Here is a 22,768-nt window from a genome sequence, read left to right as displayed (position 1 = left end):
AAATAGCGAAGCGCCTTTGTAAGTCGCTATAGAGAAGAGCGTCTGCCAAATGCCTTAAATGTAAAGTAAATGTTATCTTGGATCTGTGAGGATTTGCCAACCACATTACAGCATTTTATTCAATTCTGTAAGCTTGTTAATGTTGAAATGTTTTTTTTGTATGCAGTAATGACATAGCTACTGCAAAAAATAGAGTAGAACATTTTAGCTTAAAATGTAGTGGAGTGGAAACAACCTGGGAAGTACTTTAGATTCTAAGTAAAGCATCTGCATTTGTTTACTGTAACTGTTCAATTAATTACGTGGCGTATTTGATCTTGTTGAGCAGAACAACTAACTCAATTAACTGATTTAAACTGTACCACATTTTCGTCTGTCAGCTCCTTTAGATATGTTGCTGTGTTCACAGTGTTGTGTAATTGATAATTCTGATAATTCTGCGGTTTCTGAGTAAAATACAGATAGTATAGTGATGTGTGTGCTGTCGAAGGCCATATTTTTTCAGCCAGGCTGTCTGGACGACGACACCAGAGTAAGTCCCAGAGAACAACAATCTAGTCCAAAGCTTCCTGGCTCGGTTAGCTAATGGAAGGAATCAGGGAATCGACTCCCTATGAAATCGACTCTCAGACCTAGTGCGAAGGCGGAAGATGAAAATCCACATATTTCCGCGAGAAAGAACCACAACCACGATCTCTGACTTTATTTAAACATATAGGATTGTGAAGAAAATTACAGTTGTCCTGTTACTCTCAATAATTTGGAGAATATTAAAATGAAACAGAAACATCACTTCACCTTATGTACCAAAGACGATAACAAAATGGTTACAAATAACATTTTTTGAAGTACATTGCAACATTAATTTCACCCGGCCAGCCCAATGATGTTGTCATTCCCCGTCTGTCCGCAAGCAGTGCTGTTAGAATTTCTCCTCGCCGTAAAGGGTTGTTTGGTTTTTCGTTTTGGTAGCGTGCCCAAATGCTAATGGTCGCCTGCTTGGTTTCGCTAAAAACTCGACAGCAGTGGATCTGCCCGCAGCCCAAGAACAAAACGGCGTCGGCAAAATGCCAAAGAAAAAGAAAAACGGCCACAGTCCCGGGCGGGTTTCAGCACAGGCCGGTGAGTCCGAAGCCCGCGGTCACGGGGGAAATGCAGCCGCTTCAAGACAGGCTGCCCCGCCGAACTACAGAAGTAACTCAAGATCCACACTGCCCACTTCCTGCGAGTCGAGCTTTCAGCGTAAAGACGAGATAGTGAGGAGCATGCAGGAGATGTTCTCACACTTGGATCCTGTTGTTATTTACATCGTGCTTTCTGAGGCCGATTTTAAAGGTAACATAAACCCCTGTAAGGTGTCACTGTACATTATTTAAAAGTTGGTTAGCTTACTAAATAACTGCCTAAAAGTCTCTGTCAACATAAGCACTTGTCAGACTGCCCAGTTTGGACTGTTGATTACTTCCCTTATAGACATTCCAGTTGATTCACAGACAGACAGTGCTGCTTAACTAGATGGATTGGTTTGAATTAAAGCTATGAAGATAATGACAGGTATGTAACGATTGCACAATGACTGTTGAGCTAAAGCTAAAGCTTAACACTGTGTAATCGTTACATACCTGCCGTTATTGCCCATATCGGCAATATCGGTATATATTGTTGTTTATCAGGTACGTTAAATAAACATTTTATATTCTACAGTTTGACCAAGCATTTCCGTATATGCCATTTGACAGAATACTTATTGTAAACAAATCCTGGGCATTGGGGGAAACGTACAGGCAAACTGTATTTAACTTAATATTTAACTGTATTTGTATGTAAAGAATAATGGTAAGGTACATGCTGGACACACTGAAACATACAATGTCATATTTAGTCTGTTCTGTCTTCTGTTAAATAATTGACATATTTTTATGCTAAAAAATGAAAATTTTGTTTTTGATATCTGTTTAAATGTAAACTAAATAAGTGAGTAGTGCTCTGCACAGTAATTTTAGACTTGTTCTGGTAAATAGGCAGTTGTGTGGGCGGTTTCAGTTTACACTGGAATATGAATTTGTCTAACACCTTCTCCTTTAGATTTGTAGAGAGTACTTTATTATACCATAGAAATGAACATGATGTGCTGAAAAGTGTGTTGTTTTTTTGAAAATTGTGTTCTGAAAATTTCAGTAATACACTAGTAAGCTACAGTTCTTCCAAAACGATACTTAATTAATTAGCCTACATTCATTATCTTATGGCTTGGTATATTCAAGGTCTCTATTGGTCTCTTTTTCTCAAATGTCTGCCCATTCTGTTATATCTTCCATCTCTTCCACTCTCCCTGTTCTAATTTCTTTTGCTCTCAGTGGAAAATGCAATGGATGCTCTCCTGGAACTGTCTGATGCTGCTGAAGGCAAAATCTCAACTACTCCGCCATGTTCAGGGTTTGAGATGGCAGCTGCTCTTTTGGACTCACAGCCCTGTACTAACAAGACTGAATCAGACAAAATGATTTTGGAGTGTTTCACAGTGTCGGACAGTGTAGAACCACGGTGGGATCACAGCCCGGAAGCAACACATCTTACAGAGGAGTTTGATTCAGTTATTGATCAGGAACTGGAAACCTTAGCATCACTTCAAAGTCATCCTGGCAACCAGTCTACACTGTCCTCCGTTCCTCTCAGCTCTCTTCCTTCTCTAAGTACTGATCCTGGTCACCAGGCCATATCGAAGCTGGAGCAGTTAGATGTGGAAAGTGATCCAAAATTGGCGCCTTTAAGCTCCAACTCCACTCCGAGGCCTCGTGATGAGTCTTGTCGAGTGGGATCACCTGTAAGTGAGCTTAGCTTTGGAGGTGCATCTTGTCTTATGGAGAAGGATGTGTCTGTTGACTTTAGTCACTTGACAGAGGATTCCAACTCAAGGCCATCTGCCTTTAAGGCATACTGCCGTCCTAATACGTTTACGACTCATGCAAACCTAACAGCTCATCCTGAATGCTTGAACACACCAGCAATGTTCTGGAACATTCAGGCTCCGGAGTTCCAGCCCCGTGTGGGTGGTCCAGTTTTTACACCCAAAATAAAAGCACCTATTCCTTGGAATGACCATCCTTTCACCACCGCACAATGGTTGCCCGGCAGGCCAGTCAGTCAAGCTCCTCTAAAGCCTTCAGCCACTGTTCCTAAGTCATGGACCCTTCCCTCGAGAAAACTCATACTGGAGGGCCCAGTCTTGGTGCTGCTCAGAGGTGCTCCAGGATCAGGCAAAACCACACTCGCCAGGTAAATGTGTTTGTGTGTTTATTTTTGGCGGTTTTGTTTTTATATATGTTAATGTGAATGTTTCTTTTGGCCAAGGATACCTAAACCTTAAGCATAAGAGTGTTCCTTAGTACCATGTTAAATGTAAGTTACAATAAATAATAATAAAGTTTTATAGCTTGGCATTAGTAAGCAATCTCCTGGTGTTGGTACAATCACCAAAGATTTTTTTTCTGAAACTTTATTCTTTCGAGCAATGTGTGTTTCTGTGTGTAATTTTCTGTGTTTAATCTGTTTCGTTCTCTTCAGTGCCATGTTAGAACAAAATCCAGGTGGGTTGGTATTAAGCACGGATGAATACTTCACCCAAAATGGGACATATCATTATAAGCCAGATCTACTGGGAGAGGCTCATGCATGGAACCATATGAGAGGTGAGTATTAAAGGGTATAAAAATCACCCTGATCTTGCTAGCTTGTGTTAATTGTTGCCATTTTGTTTTACCCCACAGTTCAGTTAAAAGGAGTGCTGCATTAATTTGACTGTTTTTAGTACAGACATGTCACTTGTCATGTTAATGTCAATTTACAAATCAAAAATCAGATTAGAAGAACCACACCATCAGATATTTTAATTGTGTTTTGAATAAAATAAATACTGTGGACCTCCCAGTAGGGGTCATAAAACTGTTTTCAAAAATAGAAACATTTATTTGCTCATTAACACTAATTAATAGCATACAGTGGTATGCAAAGGTTTGGGCACCCCTGGTCAAAATGGTCACAGTTCATAAAATAATGAAGAAATAACAGTAACGGTCAAAGGTCTGGAACACAAAGAAAACGGCTCGTAAAATTGCTAAAAAGGCAAACCAGAGCCCCAGTTTGACTGCAAAAGGTGTACAAAAAAATTAAACAGACTCTGGAGTGGTGACACAAACATTTTGGATGTTTAAAAGTACTTCCAAAAAAGCTGGATGCCCTTTGGAAACAAGTAAAAAAAAAAAACTTTTTGGCCACAATAAGTAAAGGTATGTTTGGAAGAAAAGGGTTCAGAATTTAATTAAAGGAACACCCCTACAACTATTAAGCACAGGGTGGATCAATAATACTTTGGGCTTGGGTTTTAGCCAGTGGCATGGGAAAGACTTGCTAGCACCAAGTTTATTAAGAACTATCTAAACATGCCTGATGCATTTTGAAATAAAATAAAAATAAAATAAATAAAATAATAAAATAAAACTTTAAATATAGACTGATGAAGTACAGTACAAGAACAATATCATCACAAATATTCTCTTCAGTTATCATCGTCCATATGTCTAGCTATAAGACTAGTAATGAAATATTTTCTTAAACATTAACATTGATTTTTACTTTTATTTCCAGCAAAAGACGCTTTTGAGAGCGGCCATAGCCCTATAATTGTAGACAACACCAACATGCAGTGTTGGGAGATGAAGCCCTACGTTGCTTTGGTAAGCCACTAGAAAAAGATCCTATTACTTTCACTCACAGTAAACATATTCTTCTGCTTACAACGCATCCTTGCACCCTTGGGCTTTCCCATGTGTTTCCAGCAAATAATAATGTAAAGTAAATGCTAATGAGTCTTGTACATGCTACATTATAAATGCATTTACAACATGTAGTGCTATACATAATGCTGTGTCATGCTTGAGGTTTCAGTGTGACAACTTGACTACAAGATCTTAATATTAATAAATTGTAGCTGTATTGTCATTTTGTAGCATTATTATCATCAATCTTGGGGTCTGCATGCCAGTTCTACATTTGTGCTGTAAAATTCAGCATCTTGCAATAACCTATTTGCCTTTAATGATTTTTAAAAAAATGAATCATTCTGTCATCATGCAGCAAATTCCTAAACTGTTATAAGCGTGTTGCTTGTAGAGCCATTAATGTTCGATGAAAGTCAATGTAAATAATAATAATTCAAAAATACCTAATGTAAGACCAATTCTCAATTTTGTCTCAATGTAAGAGACTGATGCCAGATTTAAAAAGTTCACATGTTAATAACTGAAATGAATTGAAATTTTTATAACAGTTGATGATTTAACAGATTTAGGTTGTTCACAATTACAATTTCTCAAGAATGTTGTGCAAATATCTTTATACAGTGGGGAGAACAAGTATTTGATACACTGCTGATTTTTCAGGTTTTCCCACTTGCAAAGCATGTAGAAGACTGTAATTTTTATCATAGGTACTCTTCAACTGTGAGTGATGGAATCTAAAACAAAAATCCAGAAAAATACATTGTATGATTTTTAAATAATTAATTTCCATTTTATTGTGGGAAATAAGTATTTGATACACCAGAAAAAGAAACTTAATATTTGGTACAGAAACCTTTGTTTGCAATTACAGAGATGAGACGTTTCCTGTAGTTCTTGACAAGGTTTGCACACACTGCAGCAGGGATTTTGGCCCACTCCTCCATACAGATCTCCTCCAGAGCCTTCAGGTTTCGTGGCTGTCGCTGGGCCACACGGACTTTAAGCTCCCTCCAAAGATTTTCTATTGGATTCAGGTCTGGAGACTGGCTAGGCCACTCCAGGACCTTAAGATGTTTCCTACGGAGCCACTCTGTAGTTGCCCTGGCTGTGTGTTTTGGGTCGTTATCATGCTGGAAGACCCAGCCACGACCCATCTTCAGTGCTCTTACTGAGGGAAGGAGGTTGTTGGCCAAAATCTCACGATACATGGCCCCATCTAACCTTCCCACAATACGGTGCAGTCGTCCTGTCCCCTTTGCAGAAAAGCATCCCCAAAGAATGATGTTTCCACCGCCATGCTTCACGGTTGGGATGGTGTTCTTGGGGTTGTACTCATCATTCTTCTTCCTCCAAACATGACGAGTGGAGTTTAAACCAAAAAGTTCTATTTTTGTCCCATCAGACCACATGACCTTTTCCCATTCCTCCTCTGGATCATTCAGATGGTCATTTGCAAACTTCAGACGGGCTTTGACATGCGTTGGCTTGAGGAAGGGCACCTTGCGTGCACTGCAGGATTTTAATCCTTGACGGCGTAGAGTGTTACTGATTGTTTTCTTTGAGACTGTGGTCCCAGCTCTATTCAGGTCATTGACCAGGTCCTGCCGTGTAATTCTGGGCTCATTCCTCACCTTCCTCAAGATCATTGATGCTCCACGAGGTGAGATCTTGCATGGTGCCCCAGACCGAGGGAGATTATCCGTTATTTTGCATTTCTTCCATTTTCTAATAATTGCACCAACAGTTGTTGCCTTCTCACCAAGCTGCTTGCCTATTGTCCTGTAGCCCATCCCAGCCTTGTGCAGGTCTACAATTTTATCCCTGATGTCCTTACAAAGCTCTCTGGTCTTGGGCATTGTGGAGATGCTGGAGTCTGACTGATTGAGTGTGTGGACAGGTGTCTTTTATACAGGTAACGAGTTCAAACAGGTGCAGTTAATACAGGTAGTGGAGAACAGGAGGGCTTCTTAAAGAAGAAGTAACATGTCTGTGAGAGCCAAAATTCTTACTGGTTGATAGATGATCAAATACTTATTTCCCACAATAAAATGGAAATTAATTATTTAAAAATCATACAATGTATTTTTCTGGATTTTTGTTTTAGATTCCATCACTCACAGTTGAAGAGTACCTATGATAAAAATTACAGTCTTCTACATGCTTTGCAAGTGGGAAAACCTGAAAAATCAGCAGTGTATCAAATACTTGTTCTCCCCACTGTACATATCTTCAGGGGGACATACTACACTATACTGACCTCTATCAATCTGTGTTTCTCCAGGCATTGAAGCATAAGTATAGAGTGCTGTTCCGTGAGCCAGACACCTGGTGGAAAACTAAACCCAGAGAGTTGGAGAAGTATGGCAGTTTTGTATTTGTATTGACAAATATAATGTGCCTAAAACAATAACAAAAAATCATTCATGTCTTCATTGAGAACAGCCATAAAAACCTCATAGTGCTAGTGGATAAAGTATGTGAAGTGAGTTAATGATCTTTAGTCTTTCTTTAAAAAATGAGTTAGGTGTTGACTAGAGCTATTTTAACTGATAAAAACACTCTGCACAAGAAAAATATGCATATGTGAGCCAAAAGGAGTTTTCAGAGGACCTACAATGAAAAATTGTTGATTTACATAAAGCTGGAAAAGGGTTACAATGGAGACTGTGGCGACTCTGCCAAGAAGTGGGTGCCCAACGGAGGGACGGAGTCTCGTCAATGAGGTAAAGAAACAACCCTGAGTGACCGCCAAAGATTTGAAGGTGTCATTGGTACAGGTTAACACCTGCGTTCATAAGTCTACAGTCCATAAAACCTTGAAAGAGCATGGTGTCTGGCGGGACATTACAAAGGAAGCTGCAGCTTACTAAAAAGAACATAGCTGCACACTTGGAGTTTGCGAAAGAGCACATTGACTAAATGGCTAAATGTTTTGTGGACAGATAAAACTAAGATTAAACTATTTGGAAACACTCTGCGCTACATCTGGCATAAAAAATGCACAGCACATTACCATGAAAATATCATCCCAACCGGTATGATAAGTATGGTGGGGCCTGGCCAGCTTACAATCACTAAAGGGAAGATGAATTCCCACGTGTATCAAAAATTCTACAGGATAATTTGAGTGTGTGTATGTCAGCTGAAACTCAGTACAACTTGGGTGATGCAACAGGACAATGACTCAAAACAATGAAGTCCACAACAGAATGGCTTAAAAATGGGGGGGGGGGGGGGGGGCACTTTTTTTTTTTCCAAGGGTTCACTTACTTTTTCCACTACCACTTTAAATGTTGAATAAGTGTGGTCAATAAAGAACTGCAAGATCATGTATTTTTTTGTTGTAATTTAAGGCACATTTATATATTTGTCATATATTTACACTTGACTTGGATGAGGATCAGATTACATTTTATGACAAATTTATGCAGAACACCATACAATTCTAAAGGTTTCACATACTCTTTTGTGCCACTGATAAATATAAATAGATACACGCACCTTAAAATTCAGGATGATATGATTATGAAACTATTAAAAAAAAAATTTCTTTGTAGACGGACTAAACATGGAGTAACTAAGGAGAAGATTCGACGCATGCTGGAAAACCAAGACCGCTATGTATCTGTCCAGAACATAATGGCTTCACAGCCCAAGTCCACAGCTGTGTTTGGTGTGGATATTGATGGGCCAAAATCAGACACAACACAGTGAGTGCCTTTAAATTTAATAAATGAAGACATTTACATACACTTGAATGGCAATATTGGGCTTTTAAATTTTCTTTTGACTGTTTTTATTCTTGGACACAATGAGAGGTCATCTTTAAATCAGGGTGGTGGTAGCATCATGCTCTGGAACTGTTTTGCTGCCATTGGAACTAGTACATTGCACAAAGTGGATGGAATAAGATTGGACACCCCTGAGCTAGATGGTTGAAACTTGGACACAATTGGCTGTTCCAATTGTCCAAGGACAATACAATACAATATTTGTTTTTAATGAAAAAAGTCTTTCCTCCTTTCCTCCGCTGTAGTCAGTGTACATATGCATATTAACTTGATGCAATAGACATTTGCAATTAAAATGATTCAACCTCCATTGCAAACTAGGTTTATTAGCAACATTTACAAAGCAATAATAACTGCAGTCTCACAATAACAGACGTCTTTAGTACTTAGTAGAACTGTTATGACCTGCTGTATACATGATGCATAGCCAGACACCAGATTCTGGCAACATTTCTGAGGAATCTGCCCATTTCTCATTGGCAATGGCCTCTTGCTCGCTACCATTCTTGGGTTTGTGTGCTGCAATGTGTACAGTCTGGAGTGAGTCAGGAACAAGAGAATCATTTGAGAGAACCTGTCTAATCTCTTCTTCTTTTAATTTCAGTATTCTTAATCCATATAGTCAAATAAAGGCACATCTCAGACCGAGACTATTTTGGATTGCCATATGCCATGTTCTCTGGAGTCTTTATCCACAAGCCTAGCAACAGCTTTAAACATTCTGTGTGACAGTGCAGAAAATGATGCGACAAAGCAGTAAAAACTGAATACCTGGGGTTCAATTCAATTGTTTATATAACGTTTCACAAAGCAACTTCACAGAGATCTGGATTTGGCCTCATTTGGATGAAACTAGTGTAAAGTTGATGCTGGCTAAACCGTCACATACACAGCTGTGCAGTACCATCCTGCTGTGAACAAATTAACATGGGCCTGGAGCAGGCAGCAGAAAGAAGAAAAACTGAGAGGGAGGATAAACAAAAGAATTTTGACAAACATAAGTTAATTCACTCAGCGGAAGAAACTGGTTCAAAGGGTGGCAGGCAGACTCATGCCAGCATTAAGCAGACAGCAAGTGGCAGCTCAGGATATGGGGGAAAGTTGTAGTTGTATGGGGGAAACCTTTGTTGTTGTTTCAGCAATGTGATTGGGTCTAAATCTAGAATAAAAAAAACTGGGTTATATTTTATATTATATTGTTTTGAATTTCATTAAAAATGTTTGTGTTGTTTTAATGCCCCCACCAAAATGATTTACCAATAGAAAAAAACAATCTGTATTTCAATTTTTGTATTAAATATATTACATTTTTAATTTAATAGGATTAAACAGAGCAAAGTCAGTCAAGTCACATTGCCAAAACATGATCATCAACACTTTTAAACAAGGATGTGAGTAAAGCAGGAGTGGAAATCTGACAAACAGAAGACCCTTGTAGTGTATAAGCAGGATGTTGAAAGGTTCACACAAGATTCCAGCCAGTAGTTATCCAGCCTGTATCAAAGTAAAGCATAGAAGAAAGTGAATAAGAATGCATATTAAGTTCTTAGCTTCTTGTTTAAAGCCTACCACCTTATCTGTAAAAGGAGATGGTAAAGACAAACAAGTACAAAGAGTAACTTATTTAGAGCTTCCTGTTCAAATTACTTACAGACCTGATGAAGCATGACCTGGGACAATACCTACCATGTATAACATTATTTTGTAAATAATATTTAGTTAAATATCATTATATGTTTAAATCATATGGGAACATCATATGTTCCCTTCTTGCTCAATTACTCAGCCTTTAACTCCTTTCATCTTACAGGCAGCCATTACCAGCTGAGCCAAGCCGTCCTGACCTTGTGGGGGACTCTGCGTTTGGTATCCACCTGTCCTCTTCTCTGCCTGATGTCTCCTCAGTCTGTCAGAAATTTAGTCACAACTCTGCAGGAACAGGTGCAGCAGAAGCTGAGGTTGGGTTGCACAGCTCTAAAGAATCTGTGTCCTCCCAGGGGAACACTGAGAAACAGATTGGAACAACAGAATCTGAGCTGCTAGATGGAGCGAGCTTGGACTGGGAACTGGAAAGCTGTATTACATTTTCTGGGTGCACTGGTCTCAATGTAAATAAAGAGCATCTTTGCAACCCTGACATGTTGCAAGAGAAGGCCATGGAACTGCCTGTAGCGTTTTCAGAGTCAATTGGCCAGCGGGTAAAGAGAGAGAAAGAGCGTAGCAGATTTGCAGGTGTAGTGGATGCTAATCAGTTTCTGAACTTTAAACTTGACTGTGACACTGTAACGAAAGCCACTCAAGAGGATGGTGCTGAACAGGATGATACTGCTAAACAAAAACTGTTAAATTTTGTAGGAGACTGGCCATCTGAAAGCCTTGAACAGCGTGGGCAACGAAGCCGGAGGTCAGATACTCAGACATTGAAACACCTAGATGAAAAAACACCAAGCCATGTTGAAGACAGCTGTATCCCTGATAATATAGAGCATTCTGATTATTACAGCCGAAGTAAAACAGAGTTCCAGAATGTTCTTGATCTTCTTCAAGGAGAAGGCTTAGTTCAAGAATCAGCTAGGCGCTCTGCATCCTCGCCTGGAGATGAGCAGAAGTCAAGCTTAGGAACTGAGGTCCAAAAGATACTCCCTGACTGTGTTCATGAATGGAAGTTTGGAAGATCTACTGATCCAGGAAAAGGCAACTCTCAACCTCAAAGCCCATCTAAAGAAATCAAAATAAATGAGAATGAGTATGAGAGAGGTCCAACAGAGCCAGATGGAGAGATACAAACTACAACAAATGATAGGATAGATGTGCAGACAGTGGATTTAGAGGTGATGGATAAATCCAGTTTTACTCCGGAGACAACTCTAAGTTTAAGAGATGAGGCTGACCATAATGCTGAAGTCAGCAAAGAGAAACGGAAAGGATCTAGTCGCAGGGCAGGAAAATCCTGCAGACTGGCACTTACTTTCACCAATCAAAGCCCATCCTCAGCCTGCCTACACACAGGGTCTCCAGCCACTTCACCACAGCTACTAGACCTAATGCCTCCACCTCAACTGGAACTACTATTACCAACGTGTCTCTGTGCCTCAGTGCAAACAGACCCTCAGGAATTTGCCCTGCTGTGGAGAATTAACCAGAAATTCTGTGAACTAGACAGCTCTGCCCCTGGCATAGTTATTTTGGAAGGAAATCCTTTACGTTTTGTCCCTAATACAGGTGAAAAGACAGCCTCTGGCCAGCAGGAGGTGCCGTACCGTGTGTGTCATGAGAAAGGATCACAGGTGGAGGAGAGTGACCTTATAGAATTACCTTTAAAACAGCACAGCCTGAAGATACTGAGCCACCATTTTAAACATGTCCCCATGGAGACTTTGGAGGACCTATATGAAAAGTGTCATCAGGACATGGACTGGACCACTAACTTGCTGCTAGATTCAGGTGAAGAGCTTTATAGGGAGGAGGAGGATGCAGAAGATAATTTGGACCCTCTAGTTACTGAGGAAGAAGATTTGGAAAAAGAAGAGTTTTGTGCTCGTCAGGTGACTGGGCATTCTCTTGTGACAAATTCTGAGTCCAAGGAGGATGCAATGAGACAGGCTAGCATTGAGTGCCCTGGTGCACACTTTGTAGTGCCAGGCACCAGTGGTGACTACAGTTTAACAGTGAGTGCTGATGCCAGGGAATCTGAAGACAATGTAAAACTTGAAAAGAGTGAACTAATCCAGACTTCTAATGATGATCAAAATTCTTTTTTACAATTTACACATGAAGAGGCAGATCACAATGATACAGGTGCAGAAATTGAGTGTACATTCATATCTTCCAATTCAGCACACCCAGACCAGCCTTTTGGAAAGTCCAGAGCACAACAGGATCCTAGTGTGTCTAATTCTACAGAGTCAGAGACAGAAATCCAACAAGTGCCAGGACAGGAACTCACATTGGTTTCACAAAGAGAGATATTTGAACAGTATTTTGATGGAGGATTAGAAGGGTGGATTGAGGAAGAGGTACGACATAACATGGAAGAAGATGAAGTGACAAAAGAAGAAGTTGATGCCATAACTCGGTCATTCTTCGCTCAGCTTGAAGATATGGAAAACAAAAAGGAGGAAGAGAAGAAAGAAAGAGGAAAAGAGAGAAGCAGTCAAGGGAAAAAAGAACCTTTGGATATTCAGATATTGGAGCTGAAACTACCTACAGAACTTGCACTGCAGTTGACTGAACTGTTTGGACCTGTAGGGATCTCCCCAGGTAACTTGCCTGTTCTTTTTTTTATTCTGGTCCTGGAGAACGAATGTAAAGTCTGGTGATTTCTCTACTCAAGCACAACCACTAAACCAGCTAAATACATGTTGAATCCAGTATGTTTAAGCAGGAAAAAATTTGGAGACTGGCCCTCCAGGACCAAAATGGAAAGATCAAATAGTTGAATCCAAAACTTGTTCTAAAGACGTCTATATGGAGTGACCCGTTTGTGTAGCTTAATAAATTTAGTACAGCAAAATGAGCAAATATTTTTATTTTGTGTATATATTGTGTTTTATATTTACTGTCACCCTTGGTAAATATTACCAGAAAGGTTAAAGATGACTCTATATACAAACTGTAATTGCACCAGTGTTCCACCAATTTTGAATTCTGTTTGCGTCTTTATCGGATACAGGTGAGTTTTCACCAGAAGACTGCTCAGTGCTGATGGACCTTAATTTGGCCAAACTGCTGCACCAGAAATGGAAAGAAACCATCCAGGTGACTTATTACATATGATTTCCTTTTACTGGTGTTTTTTACTGATCTATTTCTACAGTGTATTTGCTTGGTAAGTTGGTAAAAATTATCAGTCAAGCCATCAACCTTTATTTTAACTCTAGATCTAAATTTAATGAACGTCAAATAACACCAACACACCTACATAAGCTAATTAAGAAAACTAGCAGGATAAATAAATGAAACATCAAAAAAATAAAATGAACAAATTAAGATCTACTAAAAATTACACAATAAAATGAATACATCAGAATTTGCGATCAAAATATATTGAAATTTAAACAACTAAAGAAAAAAGAATAAATATCCAAATAAAAATGATTGGATAAAACATTAAGCAATTGGTAAATAAAAAAAAAATAGAATTAATGAAACTGTCTGTCATTGCTGTCTTAGCTGTCTGGAGGTTGTTACAGATATACTACTAATAGTGGAATGTTTTAGGGATCTGTGAAAATCTGCTTGTGAAGATATGCTCACTCTTCTACTTAACTATTGAATCTTGCAAAATGTGTTGTCTTAAGTAAATTTTGTTTTATTAATTAATTTATTTAATTATTTTTATAGGAGAGGCATAGACAAGCGGCTCTGTCTTATCATCTACTGCAACAGAGTAAGTATACATGAATACATGCATTTGTGTACAGAAATTTACCACTTTTCTGTCTTGTCTTTCATAGCAGGATCAGCAATCAGTATGTGCATAGGAGGGTTACAATAGTATCTTAAAAAACAATGGAACTAAACATATTTCTAAACATATGTGTAAAAAGCACACTTGTCTTGAAAAACACATACAACCCTTCTTGCCTTGGTGAGCAGATGTAGATGTGTCACTATTTTCAGCATTAATCATTAGTTTGAGAAGTAGTTCAAACAAACTCCACTTCAACCAGCTGCTTTTACACTTTCAAATAAATATATAAGTAATAATGTAATTATGAAATTGTTTTACGTTTTACCCAAATAAAACATTAGTTCCATCAAAAAAAATCACTGCCAAACCAAAGTCACTGTAACGATGATGATGATGATGATAATAATAATAATTGTAAAATACCATATACCATGATATTTTTTGAGATACTATGGAAATCTCCTACTACTTGCTTGGGTTGTAACAGTATGTAATGTAATGCCTGTTTTAAACATTGGCATTGTCTTTGCTTTTCTCTATATTCTACCTTACTATTTGAGTCCCCATGGTTACCCAGGTTCTGTCCACTGGGGCGAAACTCTAGCCACGGATGGACAGAGGGACTCTGATGTTCGTTTTCTGATTGGTGCAGATGGCTACTCTTCACTTATGAGCCAGTCAAACATCCAAGATGGTTTTCCATTAATGGACCACTGGAATGTGTCCCGTCCACCAGTGTCTCTCAGGAACATCATGATTGAGGAGCAAGTAATGCAAGAGAGCTTGGAGAAGGTACCAGTAACAATCATACAACCTCAAACTTATGCACTTTTCTTCAAAATGTATGCCCTAGCACACAATGTAAAAAGGTTTTAATGGTAATATGACTGTACATATAAACATTGTAACTGTCCTGAACTACAGACACTGTGCAACACGGTGTGTTTTGTGTGTACAGTCCAGGTTGAGTCGGTGGGATTTGGACAAGAAAGATGGAGCAGCTATACTGAAGGAGAAACAACTCTTCACTCTATTCCCCACTATTGACAGGCACTTCCTCAGGGATATCTTCAGAGACCACAAGTAAGAAAAATGGAGAAAGCGAGAATAGATATTCAAATCAAATACATTTGTATTACACTTTATACTCCTGGAATCAGTTATACGACAAGATATAAATAAAACAAAAAACTAAAACCCTTGGTGGGCAAGCCAAAGGTGACCGTTGCAAGGAAAAACTCCCTATATTAGAGACTAAGTCGCACTTAATCTATTAAGTGTGGTCGGAAAGGTCTTACAGTTTGGATAAACTGTATTGGTTAGTTTTTCCAAACAGTCGTACTAAACAGCTTTCAGTTACAAAATGAAAACGTCTCTATGAACAGACTCTGTACAGAAAGAGTTAGACTGCAACATGCAAGGCAAAATATGTCTGTTACAAGCTTCAGATGTCTTCATTTGTCTTCACATTAATTTTTCATTCTTTCTAGCAAAATGCTTTTTGGGTCGACTGCAATGCAGTGCTCTTTTGGGGTTCATCAACAGATTTTCCATGATGTTTAGGTTGGACTGTGAGGGGAAATGGCAAAAACCTTCAGCTTGTGCCTCTTTCCTTTTGGATTTTGAGGTTTTTAGTATCGTTATCCTGCTGTAGAACGTTCTGCTTTTTATAGACAGTTGTTGGTATCAAATCAAACACGCTTGTCACGTCACATTACACAAGTGTAAAGTGAGTGAAAAAACATATATGCATTGTCCCTCATGGTAGTAAAAAAGAACAAATGTTTACAAAATAGAAATACTGAATATTCACACTAAGTTATACTAAGCACATTATATAAACACTATACATACTCTGTATTTAGGCAGTGGTGGCTCAGCGGATAGAGCTCCGGGCTGTTGATGACAGGGTTGTGGGTTCTATACCCAGGCTCGGCAAGCTACCACTGTTGGGCCCTTGAGCAAGGCCTCTCACCCTCTGTGCTCCCTGTGCCCTGGAGTTGGCTGCTCACAGATTTTCTTTTAATGTCACTAACATATTTGTACTGGTGTTGCTGTTGTTGAAAAGACAACATTTTGTCTTCATCATGTCAACTTCTACTCACTTAACTATTCACAGTAAGAGGGGTGCCAAAACTTTTACATCTAACCTTTTTTTTTTTCTAGTTATTCTCTGGAGCAGACTGAGCAATTCTTGCGCACTCTGTTGGACGATGGACCTGTTAGAAATGTTGTGGCTGCCGAAGTTGCCTCTGAACATTTTGAGACACACCGAGCACCGAGCAAAGAGAGGGTGAGGACATACTTGTGTACATACACCCAAGCATGCGCTCACACTCATCATAGCACATTTCATCTTACTATAAAAGTTATTTCACACAGTCGTCAAACAACAACAAATCAGTCCAAAGTGTGTACCACTATAACACGCACAAACTGACTTGACTGCAGTGTTTTAAAGAAACTGAAGCTGAATGGTCAGGGAAGTGAGTCAGACTGGATTATAAGATACCAAACACGCTTTAAAACAGTAGTTTTAAGGAAAGTCTCTACTAAACTCAATAAATCAGTCCAGAATGTCTCATTACAGAAACTGTTTACTAAAAAGTGGCTTTTTTCAGTGTTAATTAGCAGCACATCTTGTGTCAGCATTGGCTAGATTACAATGATATAACATTTTACTTGAAGACTGTTTGTAAAATGCCAATTTCTTAGTACTTCATTCTAATTCACATGGGAATTGAGGAACTAAACATGCATGAACGCTGCCAGTGGGGCTAGGCATAGTCTTAGTCACCAGGGAGGTAGATTTGATTCAACATCTATGAAGTTGTGTTGGGACTAAATTATACATTTTGGCATATATTAAAATGTAAATTGCTCTAAACCAAAATGTAAAGTAAAAAAAAATAGAAATACAGCTGGTACAACTCTGTATTTGAGGTTAACCTGAGAATGATTCAACATGGTAGTCAAATCAATCCCCAATCACACCATAAAATGGGGCAGTGGTGGCTCAGCGGTTAGAGCGCCGGGATATCGATAACAGGGTTGTGGGTTCGATTCCCGGGCTCGGCAAGCTGCCACTGTTGGGCCCTTGAGCAAGGCCCTTTACCCTCTCTGCTCCCCGGGCGCTGGAGTTGGCTGCCCACCGCTCTGGGTGTGTGTGTGTACTCACTGCCCCTAACACATGTGTGTGTGTGAGTGTGTGTTCACTACCAGATGGGTTAAATGCGGAGGACACATTTCGCTGTACAGTCCACACTGTACAGTGACGAATACGTGCACCTTTATAAAAGTTTTTTTTGGTTGTTCTTGTTGTTCTTGTTGTTGTTGTTGTGTTTTCCACAAAAAACAACCTTCCACATCAAAGAGGAGTCCTCACATGACTTCACCTTGCCCATCCCATTTTTCTAACATGTTTTTTTGTCTTATACAATAGCTATAGACACGACTTTATGAATAACATTTTGTGAAAGAAATCACTAATATATTTAATAAAAACTTATTTCTCAAAGCTAGATCACTACACATTTGTTTCTCTCCTTCTGCTCATGCAGTATTAACATTCCCTGTTGAGTCAAGGTTATGGCTTTAGATAATTTAATTTCACACACACAGAGGGGAAGCACCTTAAAACATAATCAATAAGAAATATAATCAATACATAAATCATCAGAGATAAAATACATAATCTCCCCATCAGTTGGTTAAGTAATAGGTCTGTAAAGTGAGCTTGGAGGAGTGTTGAGTTCCTGTGCTATGTTAATGTGTTTTGACAGAAGCGGAAGCAAAAAAATGAGGAGCCAGATGTAGCCCAGTTTCAGGACACAGAAGATCCAGAGTATGAAGACTTCCGCACAGAAGCCATGCTTCAGAGACGGCAGCAGCAGGAATGTTTTGATAAAGCTGCTGAAGCCCACAGACAGGGACAAAAGGATGTGGCCAGCTTTTACGCTCAGCAGGTTTGGAATATATACTGATACATGCTGAAACATTCTGAGATTACTCATTGATAACAAGAATCTCTGTGAAATCAAGTAGAATTTATGTATCAGTTTTTTTATCATATATAAATATACACAAATATACACTCCATATCAGCTGTAACATTAGCACCACTGACAGGTGAAAAGAAAAAACCTTGATTATTTTCATCTACAGTTTCATCTGTTAAGGGACTGATATATGAGGCAGCAAGTGAACAGGCAGTTCTTGAAGGTGATGTGTTAAAAGCAAGAAAATGGGCAATCATAAGGATCTAAGCCACTTTGTAATGTCATTTGCAGTCTTATTTTTTAGTTTAATTTTATTTGTCATGAGGTCTCAAAATATATAATGAATTACGTAATAGAAGATAATGTTAATGGTCAATTAGTTTTACCTGATTTGTTGATTTTAAATCCCTGCTTATTGGCCCTGTCCTACATATGACATTTTATGATGTGTGTGTGTGTGTGTGTGTGTGTGTGTGTGTGTGTGTGTGTGTGTGTGTGTGTGTGTGTATGTGTGTGTATGTGTGTGTGTGTGTGTGTGTGTGTGTGTGTGTGTGTGTGTGTGTGTGACACTAGGGGCACTTGCATGGGCAGAAGATGAGGGAGGCAAATCATCGTGCAGCAGTGAAAATATTTGAACGTGTTAATGCTACACTTCTGCCACAGAATGTTTTGGATCTCCACGGACTGCATGTTGATGAAGCTCTGCGTCACCTGCAGCAGGTTCTCATTGATAAGATCTCAGGTGATGAACATGCAAACGAATAAATTTGATAATTTTGATGCATGCACAATTGTACAAACTACACTGTTTGGCAGGGGAATTGTATATTGGAATAATAAAATGTATTATTACTAATAATTCCAATACACAATTCCCCTGACAAAGTGTAGCATTTTACCTAACTGTTTCCTAAATAAGTAATATCCTGGCTTATTGGCCTATTTTACAGTACAATAGCAGCCCCCAATAATCCCAACTAACTTTATGGGCTTTAGTGATGTCTCTTTTGGACGTAGTCAGTTTTAATTGCTTTATCTGGGGGGAAAAAATGGGGAATCTGGAATCACTATAGAGTTCCCAGTGTTTGGGCCAGTGCTTGGACAGCTGCACTTTTTGGGCATTCAGAATTCTGTTTTAAACCACTTTTAAGTACTTGTTTCTTTTTCTAAATTGCCCAGACTGCTATTGGCCATGTAACCTGCCACAAGCTCAGATAATCTATTGAAATGGGTAATAGCACTTTTTACAACTACCGTTGTCACAAAGCAGCTTTACAGAATAAATAATCTGTACCAATCCATTTACCAATCCTGGTTCCTGCACCACTGATTGTCTTGGCTTCAGAACTCAGGATCAGATCAGAGTAACAAACAGACACACACATATCATAGAATAGGACATTCTCACCAGTGTAGTGGCCTTGACCGGTCTTTGACACACTGTGAGTAATCCATCTTAGAAAAACAGTTAAAATCCACACACAGCCTTCAGCAGCTTGCTCTGTTTACTCAAGAGGATGGAGGGGCAAGCAGGGCATCTTTTGCACACACAGGCACACATGCAGGCAGACACCGACAAACACTATTCAGTGCCAGAAGTGTCCAAAATTAACAGATGACATGTTTTTTCACAAAAAATCTGTATATTTCAGATTTAAATCCCCCCATTGCCATTTTTATAAGACATAGCTTTGCTGTTTCCGCCGTTTTCAGCAATAGAAAAGGACAAGAACTGAACTGTTTGTTTGGAGACTTGCGCCGATATTGGGGGACGGATGAGAGTGAGGGGGAGGGGGTATTGATGTCATTGCCTCAACTTGTCTCCCATATAAGGAGAACCGAGAAGAGAGGAGCTACTAGCTCTTTTTTTGGTCTTACAGTAAAGCCCTGAGCCCAGGCACACTGTGTCAAGGTCCAACACAATTATTTATTGACAAATAAATAATGTTTTGATACATTTCTATCTTATATTATATTTTGTTTTACAAAGTTAGTAAACTAATCTTTAAGTCAGTCCTGATGCCTAAGTCTCTCCCAGATGGTGAGGTATATGGTTTATTAATTCAACAATGCTATCTGATCAGTATCACATACCGGCCAAAAGTTTTTATATTAGAACAGATTGTTTGGATTTTACCTAAAGGTTGGATTGACACATCCCTTTAATATAATTTATTTATTAATCTCTAGATTTGTTTAATAAAAACATGGAGTAGATGTTTGATTACTATATAGCTTCCTAGTCCAAATTCCAACTTTTCAAAAAGTATTTCATAATCAAAGTGCAAGTGGTCTTGTATGGAATGTAGGTACTTTTCTCCTATGTAATGCTGAAAGCGTTTTTTAATACAAAGTATTCTTGTGATGTTTATGTGTGAGATGAGTGTGTTTTAATGGTATCAGCACTGTACATTGTGAGCCTGTATAGATTGTGCGTATATATACTTCCTGTTTCCTGTTAGAATGGCAGCAGGGTTTGTGCCGTCCCCAGCTGTCAGTCATCACAGGAAGAGGCAATCGCAGCCAAGGAGGTGTTGCTCGTATCAGGCCTGCCGTTCTGGACTACCTAAAGAGCCAACATTACAGGTATGCACATTAAAGCTTTGTGGCTTTAAGTTGCTCGGCCAGTCAATTTTCTTCTCACTCCAGATAGTGTCAGCCAAGACATGTTCATTGCTGAACATATTTTGTTTGTTCAACTACATTTGGAGTGAGAAATAAAGAATTTTAGCATTTTAGGACAAGGTATTGTATAAACCATATCTTCCAACCATTTACCCATCTCTCGCTCAGGTACTCGGAGCCTAAGATTGGTTTAATCCTTGTCACATTGCACTGACCTTCTCGACAGCTGCTGCTTTGAAATGAAACATGCCCATTGAAATGAAACATTTTTCCATACTCTCTCTCTCTCTCTCTCCCTCGCTCTCCCTCTCTCTCGCTCTCCCATACCTCTAATCCTACAAGGCACATTTATTCAGGTAAAGAATATAATGAGACTTTTCATGATCACACTAATGCATAATCGTATGTTTATGTATATATTGTATTTGTATATAGTAAACATTTATGTATTCAAAAGTAGTCAATCTGTATACCCTGAGCCATATTTTGGCCACATTCATGGTTTGAAAAGGGTATATTTAATATATTTTTGAATACCTATTTGAGGCTGAATGTTAACACAGTTATGCAGGAAATTGTATTTACCATGTTCTTTTATTTATTTATATTTTACATTGAACAAGAGGCATGTTGTGACAAAGTAACAAATATATCTCCATAATACAAATAGAACACAAATAATCAGACTGTCTTTTAAAAGTCAAAAACCTGTGGACCAAGACTCTAAAATCAAGCTGTGCTAAGAAACATCAGGTATTGTTTGTTTGATTTGATCTTATTTTAATATTTCAACCCCCCCCCCCCCCCCATCGTTTTTTTTGTGTCCATTGAAACAAAAAAACATTTTCCTTCTAGATCAGTGCACTAAAGGTGCTTTATTTAGACCCAGAAAAACATCATCTCTGTATTGACAGTAATCGTAAGAAGCTCTTAGTATCTTTTTGATTTTTGAATGCTTTATGAATACAGAACCTGGTTTAAATGTTAAACACCAAATTACATTAGTGTTTTTGTAGTTTTAGCATAACTTCAGCGTCTTGTATATGGTCATCTGGTTTTGATATTATACATTCTGTTTAGGGCTTTGATGCATGCATATATATTTTTAATTACTATCTTAATGCTGCTATTCTCACCAGCTTTTCTTACTCTGTTCTTAACTTTGAGAACAGTGCTACATGTACCATGTTCTAAAATGTGACTTTTTGAAGCAATTTGTATTTTGAAGACTGTAAGATTACTTTTGTATTAAAATGTTTTTTTTTCTGTATTAAACAATATGAAATAAGAATAAAAACTAAAGAAAATTTGTTTACATTTGATTCTTTTTTCTTTCGGTTCTGCCACACTAAAGCTGTGATGAGCACGTTGGTGGGGGGAAAATGTAACTCAGCAGCTTTTTGACTGACGTTCATTTGAAGCTGCAAATGTCAAGTTTCTCCATGAGGTAAAATGGAAAAAAATGTCTGAGAATGATCTTGTACTCCACTAGAGGGCAATAGGTGAACATTTCTTAATCAAGCGAGCTCACCAGTTATTAGGAAAGCTGGTAATATCAGGACATGTCTATCACACCATTCTACAGCCCCTGTAAAACTGTATACTAAAACTGGTAGAGGGTTTTTGGTTAATAATATTATTTTAGTGGGTATTATTTTAATGGGTATTTTAGTGGTTATTTGAGGTTGACATTTTCTGTTTGCACTTATAAGCCTATTAAGATAAGACCCTATTGTTTCTCTAAAGCACCTTTGCTGACTGTGACCAAAAATTCTATTTTGTCATTAATCCACTGCACTTGTTTCCTAAACTCTTATCAGCATGTGAGCTGTTCTCTCTGACAGTTTTCATGGAAACCCATGCCATGAAGCTCTCAGCGCATTAGCATTTTTCTGCTGATGGTATTACCAGTGGAGGTCCGCAGAAAGTTGCTAACTTTTATGTGCCCTAAGCCCTTGGTGACCCATCTCTAACTTCACATGGTCTACCACTTAATGCCTGAGTTGCTGTAGTTCCTAAACACTTCCACTTTTCAGTAAAACCACTCGTTGAATATCTAGAAGGGAAGAAAGTGCCATGTTCCAATGGTGGCATTCTATTACAGTAACTTACTCTAATTCAGTGAGCTCCTTAGAATGACCCATTCTTTCACAAATGTGTGTA

At 38.7% G+C, this 22,768-nt stretch overlaps 1 protein-coding gene across 2 annotated transcripts; it reads left to right on the top strand.

Annotated features, from left to right (window-relative positions):
- The first annotated feature begins 776 nt into the window (after window positions 1-776).
- n4bp2 (NEDD4 binding protein 2) lies at window positions 777-21,836 on the top strand. 2 transcript variants are annotated; one of them, XM_072670173.1, is made up of 16 exons: window positions 777-1,335; window positions 2,358-3,276; window positions 3,565-3,689; window positions 4,645-4,733; window positions 7,060-7,136; window positions 8,336-8,488; window positions 10,380-12,829; window positions 13,242-13,327; window positions 13,913-13,958; window positions 14,560-14,774; window positions 14,941-15,065; window positions 16,149-16,275; window positions 17,765-17,947; window positions 18,554-18,722; window positions 20,443-20,566; window positions 20,774-21,836. In XM_072670173.1, exons 1-16 carry the CDS (start codon window positions 1,068-1,070, stop codon window positions 20,817-20,819), a joined length of 5,202 nt encoding a protein of 1,733 aa, XP_072526274.1. In that variant the 5' UTR covers window positions 777-1,067; the 3' UTR covers window positions 20,820-21,836. The 2 variants fall into 2 exon arrangements, with proteins under 2 accessions (XP_072526274.1, XP_072526275.1); XM_072670174.1 differs by lacking the exons at window positions 18,554-18,722; window positions 20,443-20,566; window positions 20,774-21,836 and adding an exon at window positions 18,147-18,527.
- The last annotated feature ends 932 nt before the right edge of the window (window positions 21,837-22,768 follow it).

This window comes from Salminus brasiliensis, chromosome 24 (genome assembly GCF_030463535.1).
Source record: "Salminus brasiliensis chromosome 24, fSalBra1.hap2, whole genome shotgun sequence".
NCBI lineage: Eukaryota > Metazoa > Chordata > Actinopteri > Characiformes > Bryconidae > Salminus > Salminus brasiliensis.
Note: the sequence above shows the minus strand (reverse complement) of the source record. Positions and strands in the feature narration are given on the sequence as shown.